General features: G+C 39.6%; 2 protein-coding genes across 5 annotated transcripts in view; one reads left to right on the plus strand and one right to left on the minus strand.

Annotated features, from left to right (window-relative positions):
• Nucleotides 1-7043: 7043 nt before the first annotated feature.
• On the minus strand, nt 7044-10446 carry LOC112578800 (vegetative cell wall protein gp1-like). The gene is made up of 2 exons (XM_025264132.2): nt 10420-10446; nt 7044-7688 (listed from the first exon to the last, which is right to left on the minus strand). The coding sequence occupies exons 1-2, from the start codon at nt 10444-10446 to the stop codon at nt 7044-7046; spliced, it is 672 nt and encodes a 223-aa protein (XP_025119917.2).
• SCN9A (sodium voltage-gated channel alpha subunit 9) overlaps nt 7289-21306 on the plus strand; it is a 168395-nt gene continuing 154377 nt past the window's right edge. For 2 of the 4 annotated variants that reach the window (XM_025275646.3, XM_044934416.2), the window contains exon 1: nt 7290-7560. The gene's annotated coding sequence lies outside the window, so the exon portion shown is untranslated. The other 2 variants (XM_044934418.2, XM_044934413.2) reach the window with 2 other exon arrangements.

Here is a 21306-nt window from a genome sequence, read left to right on the forward strand (position 1 = left end):
GCCTGGAGAATCCCAGGTATAGAGGAGCCTGGTGGGCTGCCATCTTTGGGGTCGCACAGAGTCAGACACAACTGAAGTGACTTGGCAGCAGCAGCAGCCTAAGCAGCAAAGTGACAAGCATAAGTCAAGAAAATAATTATGAGCAAAGTGAGATTGCCAAATAAAATTGAGTTGTGACTCCTATCGAAAACACTTTTTTTGAGATTATGTTGGTGTTAAATATAGGTTTTAAATATCATATTTGGGATTTTTAAAAATGACAATACTATGTTGAGTCCACACATCCAGTTTTCTTCCTGAACACTTCCACCTGGATGTCCCCCAGCATCTCTTAGTCATCTAATTCTCACATTAAGTCTATTCCTCTTATTCCTCTTTTGGAAAGTAGCCGAGGGTTATTAATAAAATCAACATTGTCATCTATTGCCACTCATGTCAAAAACTTTTGATCTATCCTAAATATCTCAATCTTTTCTCCGGTCTGAATTCAATAAATATGTGTTTTTTTAAAAAATTCTACTTAAAGGAAAAAAAAAGCAAACAAGTTCTGACTATACTGCTCAATTTTTACTTCATTAGTTTCTTTAGGTCTTTGTTTTTTCTCCTCTGTATGATTATTCAGACCAATCTTTCCAGTGTTGCCAGAGTAATGTGTATTTTTCTTTTTTAATATAAGTTGTGTTTCTACAAATCAAATATGCTCTTGATAATTCATATTTTCAAAACATTGAGAATGTCATCCTTCTGGATTAAGTCCAGACAATTTATCAGTGTACATTCAAGACCTTTTATGACCACATGCCTCCTTCCCTCTTGGTTTATGTTCTCTCATTGGCCCAAATGCTTCCTAAATTTCCTTCAAACTGAAAGCGAAGTCATCTGCAGCTGCACAGGAATATTGCTTCTTCCTGGAAGGCCTTTATCCTCAACGCCATCCACCTGACTAATTCATGAACAGCCTCCCAAGTCCAGCTAAGGCATCACTTCATTGGGAAGGTTTTGCTGGCACCCAGACAAACAGTTACAATAAAACATGATAAATGTTTTGATAAAACAGGGTATAATGGAAGTAGGGAGGAGGGGAATTTAATTCAGACTTAGCACTGCAAGCAGGGCTTAGAGAATGTCACATCTAAGACCTGGACAATGACAGGAGTGAGTCAAACATAGAAGTATTGGGGCAGTCCGCTTCATTAGAGGAAAGTGCAAGAGCAAAAGTGTTCCTGTTAGAAGTAAAACCTAAGTTAAGAAATTTGACCTTCATCCTGAAGGCCACTTGTTAAATAGGAACTGTAGAGAATTAGAATTGGTAGTGCTTAAGCTGAAAAAGCAACGTGTATACTGTTTATATAACCCAGATAAAAGTTCATGCCACTCAAGCTAAGAGAATGGGAATAGTAATGGAAATAAATAAATTTGAGAGAATCTGGTATAACTACTCTCCCCCACAAAAGAAATAAAGGAAGGAAGGAAAAGAAAGAAAAAAGAAGGAAAGAAAGATCTCCTGGAAAGAAGTCTGCCCTCTGCTGCTTCTTTTCTCCTTTGCTTAGATAGAACAAACATGCTGGACATGTATGGAGGCGAGGTGCATATGAGAAAGCTCTGTGTCTCCCTTTCAGTTTTGTTGTAAACTTAAAGCTTCTCTTAGAAAACTAAGTTAAACAAAAATAGAAGAAGAAAAAGAAAACAGTATAGATTACGTTTCCGTATGGAGAAGACTCTTGAGAGTCCCATGGACTGCAAGGAGATCCAACCAGTCCATTCTAAAGGAAATCAGCCCTGGGTGTTCTTTGGAAGGAATGATGCTAAAGCTGAAACTCCAGTACTTTGGCCACCTTAGGGGAAGAGTTGACTCATTGGAAAAGACTCTGATGCTGGGAGGGATTGGGGGCAGGAGGAAAAGGGGACGACAGAGGATGAGATGGCTGGATGGTATTACCGACTCGATGGACGTGAGTTTGAGTGAACTCTGGGAGATGGTGATGTACAGGGAGACCTGGCGTGCTGCAGTTCATGGGGTCGCAGAGAGTTGGACACGACTGAGTGACTGAACTGAACTGAACTGAACTGAACATTTGACTTATTTTGAACACCAGGTGGCAGTAGATATAACCTTTATCTAAAATGAATGCTTAAGGAGAGAACAGTTTGTATTTTGTGTATGCTCAAATTTTTTTCTACTATCTAGGGAGAAGGCAATGGCACCCCACTCCAGTACTCTTGCCTGGAAAATCCCATGGACGGAGGGACATGGTAGGCTGCAGTCCATGGGGTCGCGAAGAGTCGGACACAACTGAGCATCTTCACTTTCACTTTTCACTTTCATGCATTGGAGAAGGAAATGGCAACCCACTCCAGTGTTCTTGCCTGGAGAATCCCAGGGACCGGGGAGCCTGGTGGGCTGCCGTCTATGGGGTCGCACAGAGTTGGACACGACTGAAGTGACTTAGCAGCAGCAGCAGCAGAGAGCAGGGCATACAACGGAGAGGGCAATGGCACCCCACTCCAGTGCTCTTGCCTGGAGAATCCCATGGACAGAGAAGCCTGGTGGGCTGTAGTCCATGGGGTCACTGGGAGTCGGACACGACTGAGTGACTTCACTTTCACTTTTCACTTTCATGCATTGGAGAAGGAAATGGCAATCCACTCCAGTGTTCTTGCCTGGAGAATCCCAGGGACGGGGAGCCTGGTGGGCTTCGGTCTATGCGGTTGCACAGAGTCGGACACGACTGAAACGACGCAGCAGCAGCAGCAGCAGCAGGGCATACAAAGCACACATAAATGTGGAATATAATGTACTAATCTGTTAATTCCATCATCTATATCATTTCTGAGTCTGTTCCTGTTAATTTACTTTTCTGCCAGTTATGGTTCATATTTTCCTTCTTCTTTGCAAGTGTGGTAATTTTTTTAAAATGGATGCCAATCAGTGATAATTTTACGTTGTTAGGTCCTTCAGAAAGTGTTGAATTTTATTCTGGTTAGCATTTTAGCAAGTTGAAACCAGTTGGATTCTTTCAAATCTTGCTTTTAAGCTTTGTTGGTGTAAATCTGGAGCAACTTTAAAACTAATTTAGCCCCACTACTAAGACAATAAATACTCTTCTAAGAATTCTACCAGTATCTCACATGTTACAAGGTCTTTACATGTTCACTGCAGGAACGCAAATTATTTCTAGCCCTGGTACAAAGGCCAAGACCATATCAAATTAGATCAGCAAACATTCTGAAGCTGATACATTTTAGGAAATTCTCCTGCTGTTTCATTATGCATAATTTTATATGCATATGCATAAATAATCTTTATTACTCCAGATTATATCTAAAATCTTCTTTGCATATTGTGTAGGTCTGTGCTCAGTTGCTAAGCTGTGTCGGACTCTTTGCCACCTCGTGGACTGTAGCTTGCCAGGCTCCTTGTCTATAGGATTTTCCAGGCAAGAATACTGGAGTGGGTTGGCATTTCCTCCTCCAGGGTATATTCCCTACCCAGGAATTGAACATATATCTCCTGATTGGCAGGTTTCCCCAGTGGTAAAGAATCTGCTTGCAATGCAGGAAATGCTGGTTGGATTCCTGGGGCAGAAAGATCCCCTGGCCAAGGGCATGGCAATCCACTCCAGTATTCTTGCCTGGAGAATCCCATGGACAGAGAGAACCTGGTAGGCTACAGTCCATAGTGTCGCAAAGTCAGACACCACTGAAGTGAATAAGCATGCATGCACGCACTCCCGCTTGACAAATGTATTTTTTATCACTGAGCCACCTGGGAAGCCCTTGCATATTGCATCATGTTTCTAGACCTTTGTAATTTTACTTTGAAACTACTTTTGAATGCTACTTTTTAGCTATGTATACAGAAAGACTTGTAGCTGTAGGCTCCCATTTTCACAACATTGTAATTGTCTTATCTCAAATTAGAGTATTGTTATTAGCTGCTGCTGCTGCTAAGTCGCTTCAGTTGTGTCTGACTCTGTGCGACGCCAGAGACGGCAGCCCACCAGGCTCCCCCGTCCCTGGGATTCTCCAGGCAAGAACACTGGAGTGGGTTGCCATTTCCTTCTCCAATGCATGACAGTGAAAAGTGAAAGTGAAGTCGCTCAGTCGTGTCCGACTCCTAGCAACCCCATGGACTGCAGCCTACCAGGCCCCTCCGTACATGGGATTTGCCAGGCAAGAGTACTGGAGTGGGTTGCCATTGCCTTCTCCATTGTCATAGCACATACTAGTAAAGAAATATATTTCTAATCCTATTTAATGAGAAGAAGCAAAGTCTGCCAGTACTACATTGCTTAGTTTATTGTCTCACATTGGTGCCTATTTCTTCTCCAGAAACTTCTATAGTTTTGAAAATTGGAGTGGCAATTGTGAAAAAAACAAATGTGTAGATTTCCACGTTGTGTGTGATAATTTGCTTCAGTCATGTCCGACTCTTTGCAACCCTATGGACTGTAGCCTGCCAGGCTCCTCTGTCCATGGGGATTCCCCAGGCAAGAATACTGGAGTGGGTTGCCATGCCCTCCTCCAGGGGATCTTCCCAACCCAGGGACTGAACCCATTTCTCCTGTGGCAGATCCATTACCGCTGAACCACCCGGGCAGCCCAAAGTAAAACAATTCTTCTTTTTTGCTTTGGTTTTGAATAATAATATTAGTAATTTCAAAATACAAACATCTCTACTTTTTTCTACCCAAATTATAGAAGATCAATTGTGAATAGTTCAAGAATTAATTGGTTGTTGGCTGGTTCAACCAGGTTCTTCTCTGCCTCCTGTAATTCAAGACTACCTTTTAAACTTTTCAATGGCATTATCTAGTTATATCTATATATAACACCATCACTGGGTACTTGGTGAATTCTTAGGGGCATTTAATGTAATACTGAATAGGAGACTCAGATGATCTTTTTTCTGAATTTAGACAGAGACAAAAATATAATAAATAATCCCAGCACTGCCAGAAGAGCAATAAAAACACAAGCAGCATGGACTAAAGGCAGAGATTACAAAAAGCTTGTGAGACTGAAAATGGTACATGAACTAAATAGATGGATGGTAACTAAATAGTTGGGAGATGAAACAGAATTAGAAAAAGAATGAATAATACACACCATACTTTGCAAATAAATTCACAGGCAAAATCTCACCAGGGACCCCTCATACAAATCAAGGAAGCTTTATTTTTTAAGACCCCCAATGAGAACATAGGTATAGTGAAGGGACTCCTACAGTGGCAAAGCGTGGTATACACTCATTGTCAAAGCATGGTGTATATTATTTTCTTAGTGGCAGGGAGAAGAGGATACTAAATCCCTTTCCTACCACACAGGTGGGGAGAAAGTTTTTTTGCCATGAAGAAAAACAGCTACACTTCATCAAACCTATGGATCACCCAGCCTAGTACCTCATCACTATCCCAAGAGATGTTTTCTGGACAGTGTTATCTGACATTAACCACCAAAAGTGACTCTAATTTCCTATATGGTGCCATCATTTATCAGTTCATCTTGTCTCTGTCTTGATTTTACATCAACTCTAGGAAATACAAATCTAATAAACTCATTCTATACTTTATAGCATGGTACTTTGATTTGTTCTTGATTGCTTCTTTAAGGCTTTGAGTGTTACGGAATTTGATCAAAATTCCTCTTAATCATATTAATAAATTTAATCATCTCATAGGCATTGATCATTATTTCTTTGTCTTAATCAGCTAGAGTCTTTATGTTCTAATTTACATCTTCTTGAGGAAAAAAATAACATGAGGTTGAAAGTCTCTGGGTTCTAATTATTCTGAATATCATATGGATTATTCCCTAATGAAACCCAGATTAGGTGTCAGGGAACTATAGAGAAATGGTTGGTTGAGCTAATTTTACATCTCAGTGACTGTGCATCAGACAATTTAGTTGAAGGGGGACTTCAAGGTGCTAAGAAAAGACGGTGACTTTACCGCATTTAGTCAAAAAGGCTGTCACTCCTACTACAGTTAATTCTTTTTCCTCTATCCGCAAATAATGAAGGAAGAGAAAGTGACTTGGTCACGAAGTGGCATTGAGAATTAGCCCCAAGTGACCGAGTGTACTCTTCAGCTGAGAGCCTCAGAAACTTGACAGCTAAGGTCCAAAGGGCGAATCTCAGAAGCTCAGTAAGCCGCCCAGAAAAGTTAATCCTGGGGCTTGAAATTCTGTGTGTTTACCACTAGGTTATCATCTCCATATTAGAAGGTATGGAAGTAAATTACACTAAAGCTGCAAATGCCCATCATTCATATTTATATAGCAAGGTGATCTATCTCTTTTTTAAGGCCGGGATCCACTTTGCCACAACGTCATAAATCCTTCCATTTTCCTCCTTGGTGGAAATTTCCCGTTTCTCTTTGAGAAAGATAATTCGATCCTGTTTGCATCATTCTTCCTCCCAACAGGCTGTTGTAGAAAACGCGCGCGCACACACATGCAACCGCACACAATGATTTATAAAGATGTCTTTTCACAATCGCTCCTATTCAGCTCCGAAAGTCAGAACCTGTATGACTGATGGCCTATCCAGATGAGCGGGTCCCAGGTCGGGGAAAGGCAACCTCTGCGCCAAGTCTCCCTCCCCACCCAGGGCGACCTGGGCTCCTCACTCCACCTTTGAAAGGAAATGCATTCTTTGCTTGCCTGGAAGTCTCGGTAGCCTGATCGATCTATCATAAAAAAAGGAAAGAAAAATCGCAGCCTCAAAACAGGTCTTGCGCGCCACCATCCCCCCCCAACAGACACCGTGGGGAAACTCCCAGGGAGGGAACTGATTCCCAGTATTGAATCCTCGGAGCTCAGGGCCCAGGAGGGACTGGCGGGGTCACTGCCATCGGTCCCCACCTCCTCTGCCTGTAGTTCTTTCTCTCGCTCCGCGTCAAGTGGCTTCTCGGAAACGTTAGCCGATTCAGCAAAGCTGGAAGAGTGCAAAGGGCGATGGGGGCGGAGTGAAATAAGGGAAGGACTCTTCTGGCAGCCGGAGGAACACACACACACACACGCACACGCACACACTCACACACTCACGCCCCATCCAATGGGGTAGGTGAGGGTGCGCAGTCGTGTGATCCCCTCCTCTGCTCTCTTCTGGAGCACAATGGAGAGCCTGTGGTATCTCCAACCCGGAGGTCGGGGCTAGGTCCCCGCCCAGCGCCCCCAGCAGGAGTGGAGGGCTGCGCGGAGCTAGGGTGGGGCAAGGGCGGGGAGCGAGGAGGGGCCGGAGAGCCGGGGCGGGGCCGCCGCCTTTCTGGGCGCGCCCGGGAAGGAGGGGCGCAGTGGCCCGGCTGGCCCTCGCCCGCGTTCACCAGGCGAGTGTCTGGTTTCCAATTCCGCGGGCTCCGGAATTGGGGTTGGGCTAGCTTGGGTGCCAGCGGCGGGTAGTGGCAGGCGCCGGCCGAGCAACAGGAGCTCAGAGAAAGAGGCAGCGGCAGCAGTGGAGAGGACGCCGGGGGAGAGGAAGGGTCCCTGAAGCCTGCGCCCTCCCCGGGGCCAGACTCTGCGGGCACACTGGGTGGGCATGATCGGCGGGCACGGTGGCAAGTAAGTGCCTTTTCTCTTGCTCCTCTGGTGTGGCGGGGACGGAGGCCGCCAGTCAGTCTCTCGCCAGTGCTCTGCTCAACCGCCACACCCACCTGTGTCCGTTTTCGCGTCTCTCGGGTTTTGGCCACCTGGAAGTAGAGCGGGGCGAAGTTAGGCTAGGAGGTGCCAGCGACTGGACAAAGGGGAGCTGGAAAGGCAGCTGTTTCCCTTGCAAGGTCGGTCTTTTGCCGGTTTTGACGGTGTGGGTTTGCTGCCAGATCCTGAAAATGTGGCTGTACCGAATGGCTACTGTTATTTCTTTTCTGTCTGGTAGCTGAGTCGTCGGATGGGTTTCGGTTTCAGGGTTAAGTCGTATTCCTTAGGAGCAAAAAACATGTGTTCTGTTTTCCATTTGCAAAGGTGAGCGTGCAGAACCCGCAGAGCTAACACTACCTGTAGGGTGGCAAGGATGCGCCGCACCCCTTTCGAGCACACAAACAGAGATGATTGACGGGAGGCTTAGCCTTATTTCTCGGCCCAGTTTATTTTCTTTTCAAACGAATGTGCATTTTGTTAGTGAAATTCAGATGGATTTCAGAATCATTTTAACTTTTTATCGACTTCAGCTGAAACTATCATTTAGTTTTTAGAAGAAAATAGTTGTTTCCGTTACTTCTTTTGAATACAAAAGCTTAAAACGAGATTAACAAACTAGAAACTTCAGTGCCAACTTTGGTGATTATAGCAAAGATTTCTCATTATTGTAGTGTTTGTATCAGCAGCGTTTGAAATAATTTATTTTAGTGTTTTTTTTTTTTTATTACAGTAGCAGCGTTCAAAGTAATTTATATCTGCTCTGAAGGTAAGAGCAATTTTTATGTGAGAAAAGCTTAAGGGAAAGTTTTAAACAGCTCACTTCAATAAGATAAATACCAGATCAACATAGGCTTTTAAAAGGATGATGGATTTTCATTTGTTGTTGTGAAGTCAGTGTTAAAAGGTTCAAGTTTTTTCAGAAACACAATTAATGTTCTTGTCTATTTCTCCTGATTCTACATGGGCAGGAGAAAGGTACTGTCCTTTCTTTCTTTCTCTTGGTGATTTAAAATATATGTTCATGATTTTTGCTTTAATATCAATAGGACTTATCTATATATAATCTGCAAACCAAGTCCAATTATTCAATAGCCCATTTTATTGAAGTCTTCAAATTATTTTCCATCATTTAAAAAATATAAACTAGAATTCACTTTTTTAAGAAACTAAGTTGTTAATCTTTATTTATTTAATCTTTGTTTAACATTTTAACAAATGTTGTTAATTATTTGAAAGCTTGTCTTATTTGAGCTATATATATGGGATAATCATGATTGCTAGAACAGCTTATTCACAATAAAATGCTCGATAAAATATGGCATATGATATAATGAAGGATGTGCCCTGTATTAAGCAACTGACAATAGCTTAAGATAAGCTTTGTATTTTGTAGATGTTTTAAGTACCTGTCTATTTAGAGGTCCCCTTTTGAAGGTGAACCATTGTGAAATCGAGGGACATGGTGATATATTCTCATAGAAGCCAGGTGTATGGTGTGCCATGATTCCTGTGGTACAGGTTAGGGCTTCCAGGGTACCTGATGCTTCTATGGAGGAAAGATGAGTCAGGTTTGTCTCTCTGCCAAGAGCATCCTCCTGCCTCTGTGTCTCCTAGGACCAGGAGCTAATCATGGGAGCCCTCCTGTGGCAATGCTTCTGTGTTTTTGCTACCTGTTGCTGAGGAGACTTTTGGCAGCAAAGAAAAAGTAAGAAATTCAGAGGTGGAATCTGTGGGATCCTATTCACCCTATTTAATGTGACGGACCAACTTTCTCTGTGGCAAGGAGAAAAATAGAATCTTGTGTGTTTCATAAATAATAAAAATAGTTATCTAATATCTATGCCTATTAGATATGTGAAAGAGTGTGAAGTACTGGGAAGAATTATATGCTATTTTTTCTAACCTTGTAAAGGAACTTAAAGTTTAGAGCTATGAATGAGTCATTCTGAATGTCATAATGGTAACAATTTAATGATTTTCCCTAAAACTCTGTCTCAGATCCTTTTCCCCAGTCTTTGTCATCTGAATTAATGGTTCCACCTTTCACCAAGTATTTACTGCCTTCTCTCCCTCCTCATAGCATTTCATCCCTAACCAGTCCATATTTCGATCTCTCAATCCTGTCTCCCAAATGCATCTCTATTCAATTATAGTTCTGTGCTGTACCTCTTCCACCCTGTTTTCTTTATCTACCCTGCCACCAGATTCATGGCATCATTATAATTTTAATGGATTCATGCTGCAGCCTTGATGCAGCCTCTCTACTTCCATAGTTTGCTCCCTTGTAATTACCTCTCCAAGAAAGCAAAACCATTGTGTCTCCCCTTAAGAACATTCAGTGGATCATAACTACATAGAAAAAAGGAATAAATGCAGAAACACAAAAACGGATTATCATCACATTCCTTCTGTTAGCATCCAGCTCAATGTCTAATCTGGCCCTCCACTACAGCCTCTCTGAGCGCATCGCCCACTCATTTATATGCTCCAGCCACCCTGGTCTTTTAGTACCTGAAACACTAGAAGCAGTTTCACTCCCTAAGGCCTTTTCAAATGTTCCCAGTGCCTGGACTATTCCTTCCTCTCTTTAAATGCCTCTCTTGTTTGCAGACTTAAAACCTCAGCTCAAAGGTCTCTACTTCACAGAGATCATTCTTGATCTTCTTGTCAAAAGTAGACTGTTACACATTTGTTTCTGTCTTGGTACCTTGTCTGTTTCCCCCATAATGATTATTACAGCATGCAGGTATTTTGTAGATCTGTATATTTTGTGGTTTTGTGTACCGGATGCTCCAAACGAACAGACACCATGTCCTTCTTGCTGAGCCTGCTTCCAGAGTCGTACCTGCAGTGGGGAAGTAGGGGGTTCCTAGATATTTATGAACAAAGATAAGACTTATTTCACCATAGAGTACACTAACCCTGTAAACTTAAGCATTTGAGGATTCCAATTCTTTCTTTGTTGGGCATCTGGTAAGTTTACAATGCAGAACTATGATTCTGAAGAGGTAAAATTTAAATATCTTGAGATCTCTTAGCAGTATAGGCTTTAAGGTTTCAAAGGGAAGTAGATTATAACACACTCTAAAAAGGCAGTAACCACAACTGGATTAAAATGTATTTTAAAGAAACATTGGAGTGCATAATCCAATGACTTTATGACTTTAGTGCAAGTGACTCATAATATGCAATGATGACCTTATTAGGTTTAAACCTACATCTTTCACCAGGATTTGAGGATCGCTTTGTAATCACTAAATTTAAAATCTTGTTTCATAATAAATGAGAACATTGGGCTCAGTGGATGAAGCATAATCAAATGAAGCGGAGGTCCTAGATTGGTGCCCACATGATCCAAATTTGTGTTTACTCCAGACTCAAGGGGCAAATTTTCTCACAAATCCAAAATATTCACTAGGAAGACTCAGAGAGACACTGGGGGCTAACCCAGGAAGATCCATCACTATTTTGGGTATAGGAAAGTGGGCTTCAAAATGCTTGTTGGTTAGCGATAGCATCGTATTTATACTGCAGTTTATGCACACACACACACACACGCTTGTGTATGCCCACACTTTGTGTGGCAATAAGCCCCCTCTTTTTTTGAGCCTATACTTAATGATATTAAATGAAAAATAAGTTTTTATAGTAACATTTGGTTGAAAATTTAGCTTTCAATTAAGCACTTGGCTTTGATTAGTGATATTTTTTGTCTTGCAAGTGACCAACCATTTGTTTGTTTGTTATTGGCAAAGAATTGGGCAGTCGTGTTTCTTCTTGAAGGACTGCACTACTTCGTGAATTGCCACTAGGGATTTTGTTAAATTTGCCCTTATGGTGGTACAGTGGGGTTGTTGTAATGTATTGGAGTGCATCTGTGTACTCATTGAAGTTAGGCTTCCATTTTACATATCCTCCATTAACTAATTCACTCCCACATGTAGTTATTAGGCTTCCTTCTTTGGAACTGTATAGGATTAGGTTACTGTTTAGTATGGCAAGGTCATAATGAAATGGATATCCTAAGATTGTATGAAAATGATTTTCTTACGAGAATTTATAAGAGCACATTCAAAAAAGGTGGGTAGATTACTTTTGTGAAATATGAGAGAACAGTTGATGCCTTGCCATCCTGCAGAATGAAATTTCTTCATCAAAGGTTTAACTTGCTTTTCCTTCTCTGTGTAGCTAGAAGCCAGTGGCTTTAGGCAACAGGGAAAACCATAAGCCTTGGGCACCTAAAAGTAGAATGAAGTTTGGAGGAATGAAACCCTTGAGTGGTGAGGGAAAATACCAGACCATGAAAGAGGGGAAGGAGGAGGGAATGTCTCAAGGAGTGCCAATAAATATCATCTGCCACAAGCAAATTTGAGTAGATATTATATGGAGAACTGAATTATTCTGTATCTTTTTAGTCTCACTGAGAAAGTCATTCTCTTTTCATTTCTCTTTAAAATAACTGTGTTTTAAGTGAAAAGACATTCTGTCATTGTGGCTTTTTAATATAGGAAATAGCTTTGGATTTTTAGAATAATATAACCTGGAGCTAAAAGCCATATATTATTGTTAAATTATACCATTACTTTAATTGTAATTTCATTGCTATTCGTTTTATAATTTCCTTTTGTTGTGTCAGGTGTTTGAGAGACTGCCATTATTGATCACAACTTTCTTTAAAATGTCTCTTTGGATTTTTTACAAAGCTGTCTGAATCATTTATCAACATCTGATAAAACTTTAATTGCACCTACGATTGTTCACTTGGAAATTGTTCACTCTTAAAGGGAGTGAGTACGTTTACATTATCATTAACTTACCATCCCTCCCCTGAAATGAATGTCTTTTTCTTTCCCTTTCTTTCTTACATCTCATCTTCTAAACAGTAATACAAATTTTGCTCCACTGTTCAGTCAAAGTATTTATACAAATAATTGGAAAATTGAGCCTCTAAAGAAGAATTAATAAGATTAGATAGATGTATTAAAATACAAAGACATTTCTATACAGGTGGTTAATGAAATCTTCTTTGTGTTATATGCCAAACCAAACTTCTTGTGTCATCTGATTTTTTGTAAAAATTGGGGCAATTTCACGGTATGTAGTGTCTGCCAACTGTATCAGTCATTCAATGTAATTAAAAATATTAACTTCTTCAGGGCCTATGATTTACAAGTTCAAAAAAGAAGCAAATAGAAGTAAATAGTACATATTCATATTGATACATAAAAATATAACATGGGAAAATATGAGAAATGTTGTTTGATAATAAAATATCTCCTTATGTATGACTTAAATTCCACTGAATGTTCATTCTTTCAAGTTCAATGGAACTGCTTCCTTTAGGGCTTCGAGTAAGGATAATTTGCTAACTATACATATGTTTTAAATGGAATAAGTAAAATATTTTATTGGTAAATTATGATTTTGCTTTCTCTGGGTGATGGTATAGAGTTAATATTGCTTATAGGTAAATTTTATGGGCCCAGTATTTATAGGTAATCCTTTCATGGAACAAATTTTACAAAGTTGAAATGACCTCCCTCCTCCAATGTAATACATATATTCTTGTTATCCTGGAAAATTATGATAATTCAAGTAGGGAGAAAAGAAATGTCATCATCAGGGGTCAACTGGAAACATTTCAGTTCAGTTTAGTCGCTCAGTCATGTCCGACTCTTTGCGATCCCATGGACTGCAGCATGCCAGGCCTCCTTGTCCATCACCAACTCCCAGAGTTTACTCAAATTCATGTCCATTGAGTCGGTGATGCCATCCAACCATCTCATCCTCTGTCGTCCTCTTATCCTCCTGCCTTCAATCTTTTCCAGCATCAGGGTCTTTTCCAGTGAGTCTTTTCCAGGTCTTTTCCAGTGAGTCAGTTCTTCACATCAGGTGGCCAAAGTATTGGAGTTTCAGCTTCAGCATCAGTCCTTCCAATGAATATTCAGCTTCTTACAGTCCTGTAAGATCATCTGACAGACTTTCAGGAATGAATGCTTGTGGAATAATGGCTATGCAAAGAATCTCTTTTGAAAATTCATATTGTCTCTCCTGTAATTCAGAATCTTTGTAAAATACTGTATAATGTGTTGAAAACACAGAGGAATAAATTTGTATTTACGTTAGTTTAGTGAAAGAATTGTTTTCTAGATATTTCCTTTGCGGAACATATGATCTTAGTCAAATGCTGAAAAGTGAAAGTGTTAGTCTCTCCGTCATGTCCAACTCTTTGCAACCCCATGGACTGTAGCCCACCAAGCTCCTCTGTCCATGGGATTCTCCAGTCAAGAATACTGGAGTGGGTAGCCATTCCCTTCTCCTGGGGATCTTCTTGACCCAGGGATCGAACCCAGGTCTCCAGCATTGCAGGCAGATTCTTCACTGTCTGAGCCACCAGGTAAGCCCTAGTCAAATGCTTTCGCTTCTCAGATCAAATTTGTTATAAAATTGGTAGTGTCTGTTTCTCAGGGTGGCTGTACAAATTAGGTTAAAATATATATATTATCAACAGGCATTTTAGTGTCTCACATTTTAGGGAGATGTTCAATAATGTTGGCTAGACATTTGGTAACAGTTTATTATAGTCAAAATTTACCCATTATATTTTGAATACAAATGGTGCAACATCTAAAGTTTAATCATGTTTCAGTGAATACTAACAATGCACTTTATCCTGACTTTTTAATGATAGTATAGTTATACATCTCAAACATAGGACACTGCACTTATAACACTTGCCAGTAAAATTTTCAGCTATAAGCTATTACACATAGTTTATATGAAGTATGTAAGAACTTCTCAGTAGGAAGACATGAGAGAGGCATTCAAAGATCAAGAATTTAACCACCCAGTTACACTTTATTTATGACTTTCAACCTGATCCATCAGAATTCTGCATTAATAGAGAGCAGGTCAGTGGAGGTGACCTGTCAGATGTCCTATTAGTGACAAATAATATCTACTTTGATAGGAATTTTAAAAAAAGCATACATGAAATTTCTCACTTATGTATGAATTCAGACTTACTCTACTAATTCAATCATCAGGAGTATAACTTTGCATTTATAAATCAGTGAATAAAATGTGTGAACTTCAGGGAAATACTTGCCAGTTACATCCATTCTATTACTTTATTCCACTAGTGATACATGAACAAAAATCCACATCTTGTAAAGCAAATCATCAAATTAAGAATGATAATTGGTTTTTTAGTTATATTCTTTAGCCATTCATAAATTTTGCTCAGATACATAAAATAACAAGAGGTGGGCTAGAGCAGTATCATGCAGACATAAAATAAGCATATAATGGATACATTACCATAAGGGAAAATATAGATAGCACAATTTACATCTTGTTAAAATTACTGATTGCTCCTTGGAAGAAAAACTAAGACAAACCTAGACAGCATATTAAAAAGTAGAGAAATCACTTTGCAGACAAAAGTCAGTATAGTCAAAGTGATGGTTTTTACAGTAGTCATGTACAGATGTGAGAGTTGGACCATAAAGAAGGCTGAGCGCCGAAGAACTGATGCTTTCAAACTGTGGTGCTGAAGACTCTTGAGAATCCCTTGGACAACAAGGAGATCAGTCAGTCTGAAAGAAAATCCACCCTGAATATTCATTGGAAAGACTGATGCTGAAGCTGAAGCTCCGATACTTTGGCCACCTAACGGAAAGAGCCAACTCACTGGAAAAGACCCCGATGCTGGGAAAGATTGAGGGCAAGAGGAGACGGGGATGGCAGAAAATGAGATGGTTAGATAACATCACTGACTCAATAGACATGATTTGAGCAAACTCCGGGAGATAGTGAAGGACAGGGAAGCCTGGTGTGCTGTAGTTCATAGGGCTGCAGAGTTGGACAAGACTTAGTGGCTGAACAACAGTAATATTACTGATAATAACATTAATTTAACAGCTTTATGTGTGAGGGTCTCCTTTTACATTGAGCAGTACATTAAGGGATTTGCTAATGCTCTTTTTAAATCCCCACGATCACCCTCTGAGGTGAGAAAACACTAAGGCTCAGAAGTTCGCTAACCTTCCCAGAGACTCACTATGATTATGAAACTTGAGTAACATATATATTCCTTTTAATGAAAGCAAAATCTTATTTATCCCAAGATTAAGCTTACAAATATCCCACAGAGATATACCTGATTACTGTGTATTCTACAAACGCTTTTTTAACCCATAATGGAGCTGAAATAATCTACATTTGCAATTAAACATACCAAACAGTGTAATTATAAGTGTAGAATAAGAAGAAGAAAGGTTGAAGTTTATTTAAATGTTCATCTTGAATATTGATCTTGGGGAGTGCATTTGTATTAAACTGAAATTGAGATGTAGGTAGGAGTTTGAAGACATTATATTATGAAATGCATCTATACATTTGAAGTGTTTCTGAGGTTGTTTTAGACATTTTTTTTTTCTTGATCTAGGAGTATCACTATATTATACTGACTTGCTGCTGCTGCTAAGTCGCTTCAGTCGTGTCCGACTCTGTGCGACCTTATAGATGGCAGCCCACCAGGCTCCTCCATCCCTGGGATTCTCCAGGCAAGAACACTGGAGTGGGTTGCCATTTCCTTCTCCAATGCATGAAAGTGAAAAGTGAAAGTGAAGTCTCTCAGTCGTGTCCGACTCTTAGCGACCCCATGGACTGCAGCCTACCAGGCTCCTCCGTCCATGGGATTTTCCAGGCAAGAGTACTGGAGTGGGGTGCCATCGCCTTCTCCGATTCTGGCTTGAGTTGGCCATAATTAGAATATTTTGCATATTATGAGAAACTCAAGACAGGAAAGGAGACTTTCCCAAGGTGGGCAAAAGTTGAAAGAAGGGTATGTGTGTGAAATGTCTGGGGCAGATTTAGTCAGCTATGAGCTATGAAATGGAGTAGAAACAGGAAGTGCAGTATATCTATGAGATCCTGGATGTTAGAGGGTGGAGAAGGAGAGATTGCCAAGTGATCTTGTGTAGGGTAAGAAAAGAAGAAGACAGTATTCATCTAAAGTGTTTTTATGTTCTAAAGCTTAGTATTTATTGTCACGCAGAATCAATTATTTATGTCAATTACAGTGATTCTTTAACATCAGTGCTGCTGCTGCTGCTGCTAAGTCACTTCAGTCGTGTCTGACTCTGTGCGACCCCATAGACGGCAGCCCATCAGGCTCCACTGTCCCTGGGATTCTCCGGGCAAGAACACATCAGTGATTCAGGGTTAAATAAGGGTTTTAAAACATTTGGGGAAAATAATTTATATTATGTGACACATAATTTTCTAAGACAGATGATTTTCTTTTAGTATCTGTTATCTACTTAGATACTGTCCTTTGAGTGGTATATAAAAAACATGAGAAAATGGATCCCTAAGCTCTATGGTATATCTCAGTCTGTTCTAGTGATTGTGTCTTGTCAGCTTATCCACTAGACTGTTAAAGTTTTAAGAGCAGAGACCATAACTTGTTCATATTGGCATCTCTGCATGGTGCCATATACATAGTCATTCTTAATACATATCTCATCAATAAAAACAGATTTCATCAATACTTATTACACAACCATGTCCTTGACTTTAATTAAAAATAGCTTTTTCATTGAAATGGAACACTTTCTAAGAATATAGGAGGAAGAAGTTAAGAATCTAATAATTTATACTTCTCTCAAGTAGCTTTTTACCATCACAAGGTAAATTCACGTTTTTTATTTCTTACTTAGGGAAGGGACAGCATTCCTGCTTTTTTTCTTATTTTCTGCCCCAGTATGGGTTCATCAATTATAGATGACAATATTTAAAAGCCTTCTTTGCCTTAAAGAGCTGAAATATTTTGACATGTATGCAAGTTGATGCTTTAAAAAGGCTGAAGCCCAAATCCTTTTCTAAAAGTGAAGGATTTCTGTTGAAGGATTCACATAAGAGATGAAATCAGTAACCAGATAGTAAAAATAAAAAGTTCAAAGTAAAATTTTCAACTGACTTGTGTGGAGGTGATGATCAATCATTCAGCCCTATCTGGCTGGCCTCCAGAATGTGTAGGTTAGGCATTCGTATCCAAGGTGGTATGTATCAGTGCCCTTGAGGTTTGTGGGGAGGGAAGACCTGGCAGAGATCCCAAGGGCAGTGGTAGAGGGATGCAGAGTTGCCCCAGGTCCATTCCTAGAACTCTCAGCCTCACTATTCTCATCATTTGTATATTTTCTTAAATTTAATGGTATTTCCTTCTTTCCTTCCCTCTTCCTTTGTTCACTCGCTTCAGCAACTATCTGTTGAGTAGGTATTCAGGGTACTACCATAGACACTGTACACGCAGCATTGAACAAAACATGGCAGTTTCCTGCTAGTTTTGAGATTGATAATGAATAATTAAACAAATGATTATCACTTCCTGACCTTACACTGTATACTGTGAGAAAAATTAAAAAAAAGCAGGACAGAGCACATATAGGAAAGTAGGCATTGTTTATTAAGGGTGGTTTTCATCTTTTAGGGGTGGGTGCTATTTGAGCAGAGACCTGAAAGAGATAAGTATGGAAGCCAGCTAAGTGACAGGAAATTTATTCCAGTCACAAGAAGCAGTGATCTCCATAGCCCTAAGGTTTATCTGATGTGTTTACTGAACGGCAAGGAAATCAGTGTGACTGAAGTGCAGAGAGCAGAGTTGAAAGTGGTAGAAGAAGGCCTTTTCTCAATTTGGAAAAGATTACTAAGTCTGCCTGGAGGCCTGTGTGATAAACCAACATTACAGTGGGACCAACGTCATAGCAAGGGACAAACTTTGGGAGGGGTGAAGTGTGCATGTTTTAAAAACTGGATCCCATTCTTAATGTGAGTACCATATAACCCAAATTAATGATTGAGAAACTCTTAATTTCCTTACAAATTTATCTTTTAGTCATTTTTTTGATGATTTATATGAAAAGGTCATATTATTTTACCAACTGCAATAGATTAGATTCTTGGTAGCCATTTGAAGAAAGAAGAGGTAATAAGAGTTTACAGTTGAGAGTATCTAAATATTTAAATTCTGGAAATTAATATATGGTGAAAGTACAGTAAGAGTTTGTATATTTTGATTACTTTTTATATCATGCAAATTATTTCTCATGAAATAATGATATTGCATATATGTAATTGAGTCCTATAACTTCTTGGCCTTTTTACTAAATCAAGTTTATAAAGGAGTCCTGCCTGGCAAAATAGATAGCAGGGAAGCACATCTGAATCCCATCAACTTAGACCCAATGCTAACTGCTGTGCCTTTGGTATCTCCTGACTCTCTTCTTTACAGTTGTCAGCAAATTTTTGCAAATTAAAAAATAAAAAAATTTTTGTGGTAAAATATACATAGCATAAAATTTACCATTTTAACCATTGTTAAGTGTTTAATTCAGGAGCATTAAGTACATTCACATTGTTTGTAACCATCACCACCATCCATTTCCAGAACTTTATCATCATTCCACACTGAAACACTGTACCCATTAAACAATAATTCCTCATGCTTTCCGCTCCCCCCAGACCCTGGTAACGACCATTCTACTGTCTTTCTTTATGAATTTGCCTATTCTAGATACCTTATGTAAGTGGAGATATACGACATTTGCCTTTTTTTGTCTGGCTTATTTCACTCCACATAATATTCTTAAGGCTCATTAATGTTACAACATGTATCAGAATTCCTTTCTTTTTAAGGCTACGTAGTAGTTCATTGCCTGGAGAATCCTCATGGTCAGAGGAGACTGGCACGCTACAGTCCATGGGGTTGCAAAGAGTTGGACATGACCGAGCTACTAAGCACAGCACAGTAGCCCCTTGTATGTATATACTACACTTTATCCATTCCTCCACTAATGGATGTTTAGGTTGCATCTGTGTTTTGGCTATTATACATAATACTCTGATGAACATTGTTGTACAAATAGCTCATTGAGTTCCTGCTTTTAATTCTTTTGGATGTATAAAAGAAGTGGAATTGCTGCTGCTGCTAAGTCACTTCAGTCGTGTCCAACTCTGCTGGATCATAGGATAATTCTATAATTAATTTTTGAAGAACTGCCATACCCCTTTCCACCATGGCTGCACTATTTTATATTGCCACCAGCAATATACAATGGTTCCAATTTCTCTACATCCTCATTAACATTTACTTTCTCTCTTTTTAAATAATGGTCATCCTACTGGGTGTGAGGTTGGGTTTCCCAATGGTTTTGATTTGCATTTCCTAATGATTAGTGAAATTGTTTTTTTCATATGTATATTGACCATTTGTACATTTTCTTTGAAGAAATGTCTATTCAAGTCCTTTGGTCATTTTAGAATAGAGCTGTTTGTTTTTGTTGTTGAGTTTAAGAGTTATTTATATGTTGTGGATATTGCTCCCTTATCAAACACATGATTTGCAAGTGTTTTGTCTGTTCCCAGGTTGTCATTTTACTCTCCAATAATGTCTCCTGACACACAAAAGTTTTAATTTTTATGAAATCAAATTTATCTTTTTCATCTGCTACCTGTACTTTAGGTACTACATACAAGAAATCATTGCCAAATCCAATGTCTTAAAGATTTACCGTGTTTTCTTATTTTTATAGTATTAGCTCTTATGTTTAGGTCTGTGATCCATTGTTGATTTTTTTTTCCCATTCCTGTAGATGTTACAGAGTTTTAGAGTCTCCCACTTCCCTTTATCCATCATTCCCAGTGGTTTGTTCTTTAGTGCAGCATTCCTTACTCTGAACATTTTCCTTTCAATAACCTCCATTGCATTTTTTCATGTATGGCAAGATTAAAATGCTTAAATTATTGGAAAAGTATAGTAGTGATATAGAGGGATGCCTGGTACAGAAAGAATATTACATATTCACATTCTCCTAGTCTCTAATTGGGTTCTTTCATCCTTTAGACAAATATTATTAAAATTATTTTGTAGTTTAAGAATTATGATTCCTTTCTAACTGATTAATAGATTCAAGAACTCTTTCTGTTCTCATTGTAGATATCAGTTCAGTTCAGTTCAGTTCAGCTGCTCAGTCATGTCCAACTCTTTGGGACCCTATGGACTGCAGCATGCCATGCTTCCCTGTGCACCACCAAATCCCAGAGCCTACTCAAATTCATGTCCATTGAGTCAGTGATGCCATCCAACCATTTCATCCTCTGTTATTCCCTTCTCCTGCCCTCAGTCTTTCCCAGCATCAGAGTCTTTTCCAATGAATCAGTTCTTCACATCAGGTGGCCAAAGTATTGGAGTTTCAGCTTCAGCATCAGTCCTTCCAATGAACATTCAGGACTGATTTCCTTTAGGATGGATTGATTGTATCTCCTGGCAATTCAAGGGACTCTGAAGAGTCTTCTCCAACACCACAGTTCACAGTTCAAAAGCATCAATTCCTTGGCACTCAGTTTTATGTAGAGTCCATACATAGTCCATACAAGAGTCTTACATCCATACCTGACTACTGGAAAAACCGTAACTTTGACTATATGGACTTTTGTTGCCAAAGTAATGTGTTTGCTTTTTAATATGCTGTCTAGGTTGGTCATAGCTTTTCTTCCAAGGAGCAAGCATCTTTAATTTCATGGCTGCAGTCACCATCTGCAGTGATTTTGGAGCCCGAGAAAATTAAGTCTGTCACTGTTTCCATTGTTTCCCCATCTGTGTGCCAT

This window comes from Bubalus bubalis, chromosome 2, assembly GCF_019923935.1.
Source record: "Bubalus bubalis isolate 160015118507 breed Murrah chromosome 2, NDDB_SH_1, whole genome shotgun sequence".
NCBI classification, from domain to species: Eukaryota; Metazoa; Chordata; class Mammalia; order Artiodactyla; family Bovidae; genus Bubalus; species Bubalus bubalis.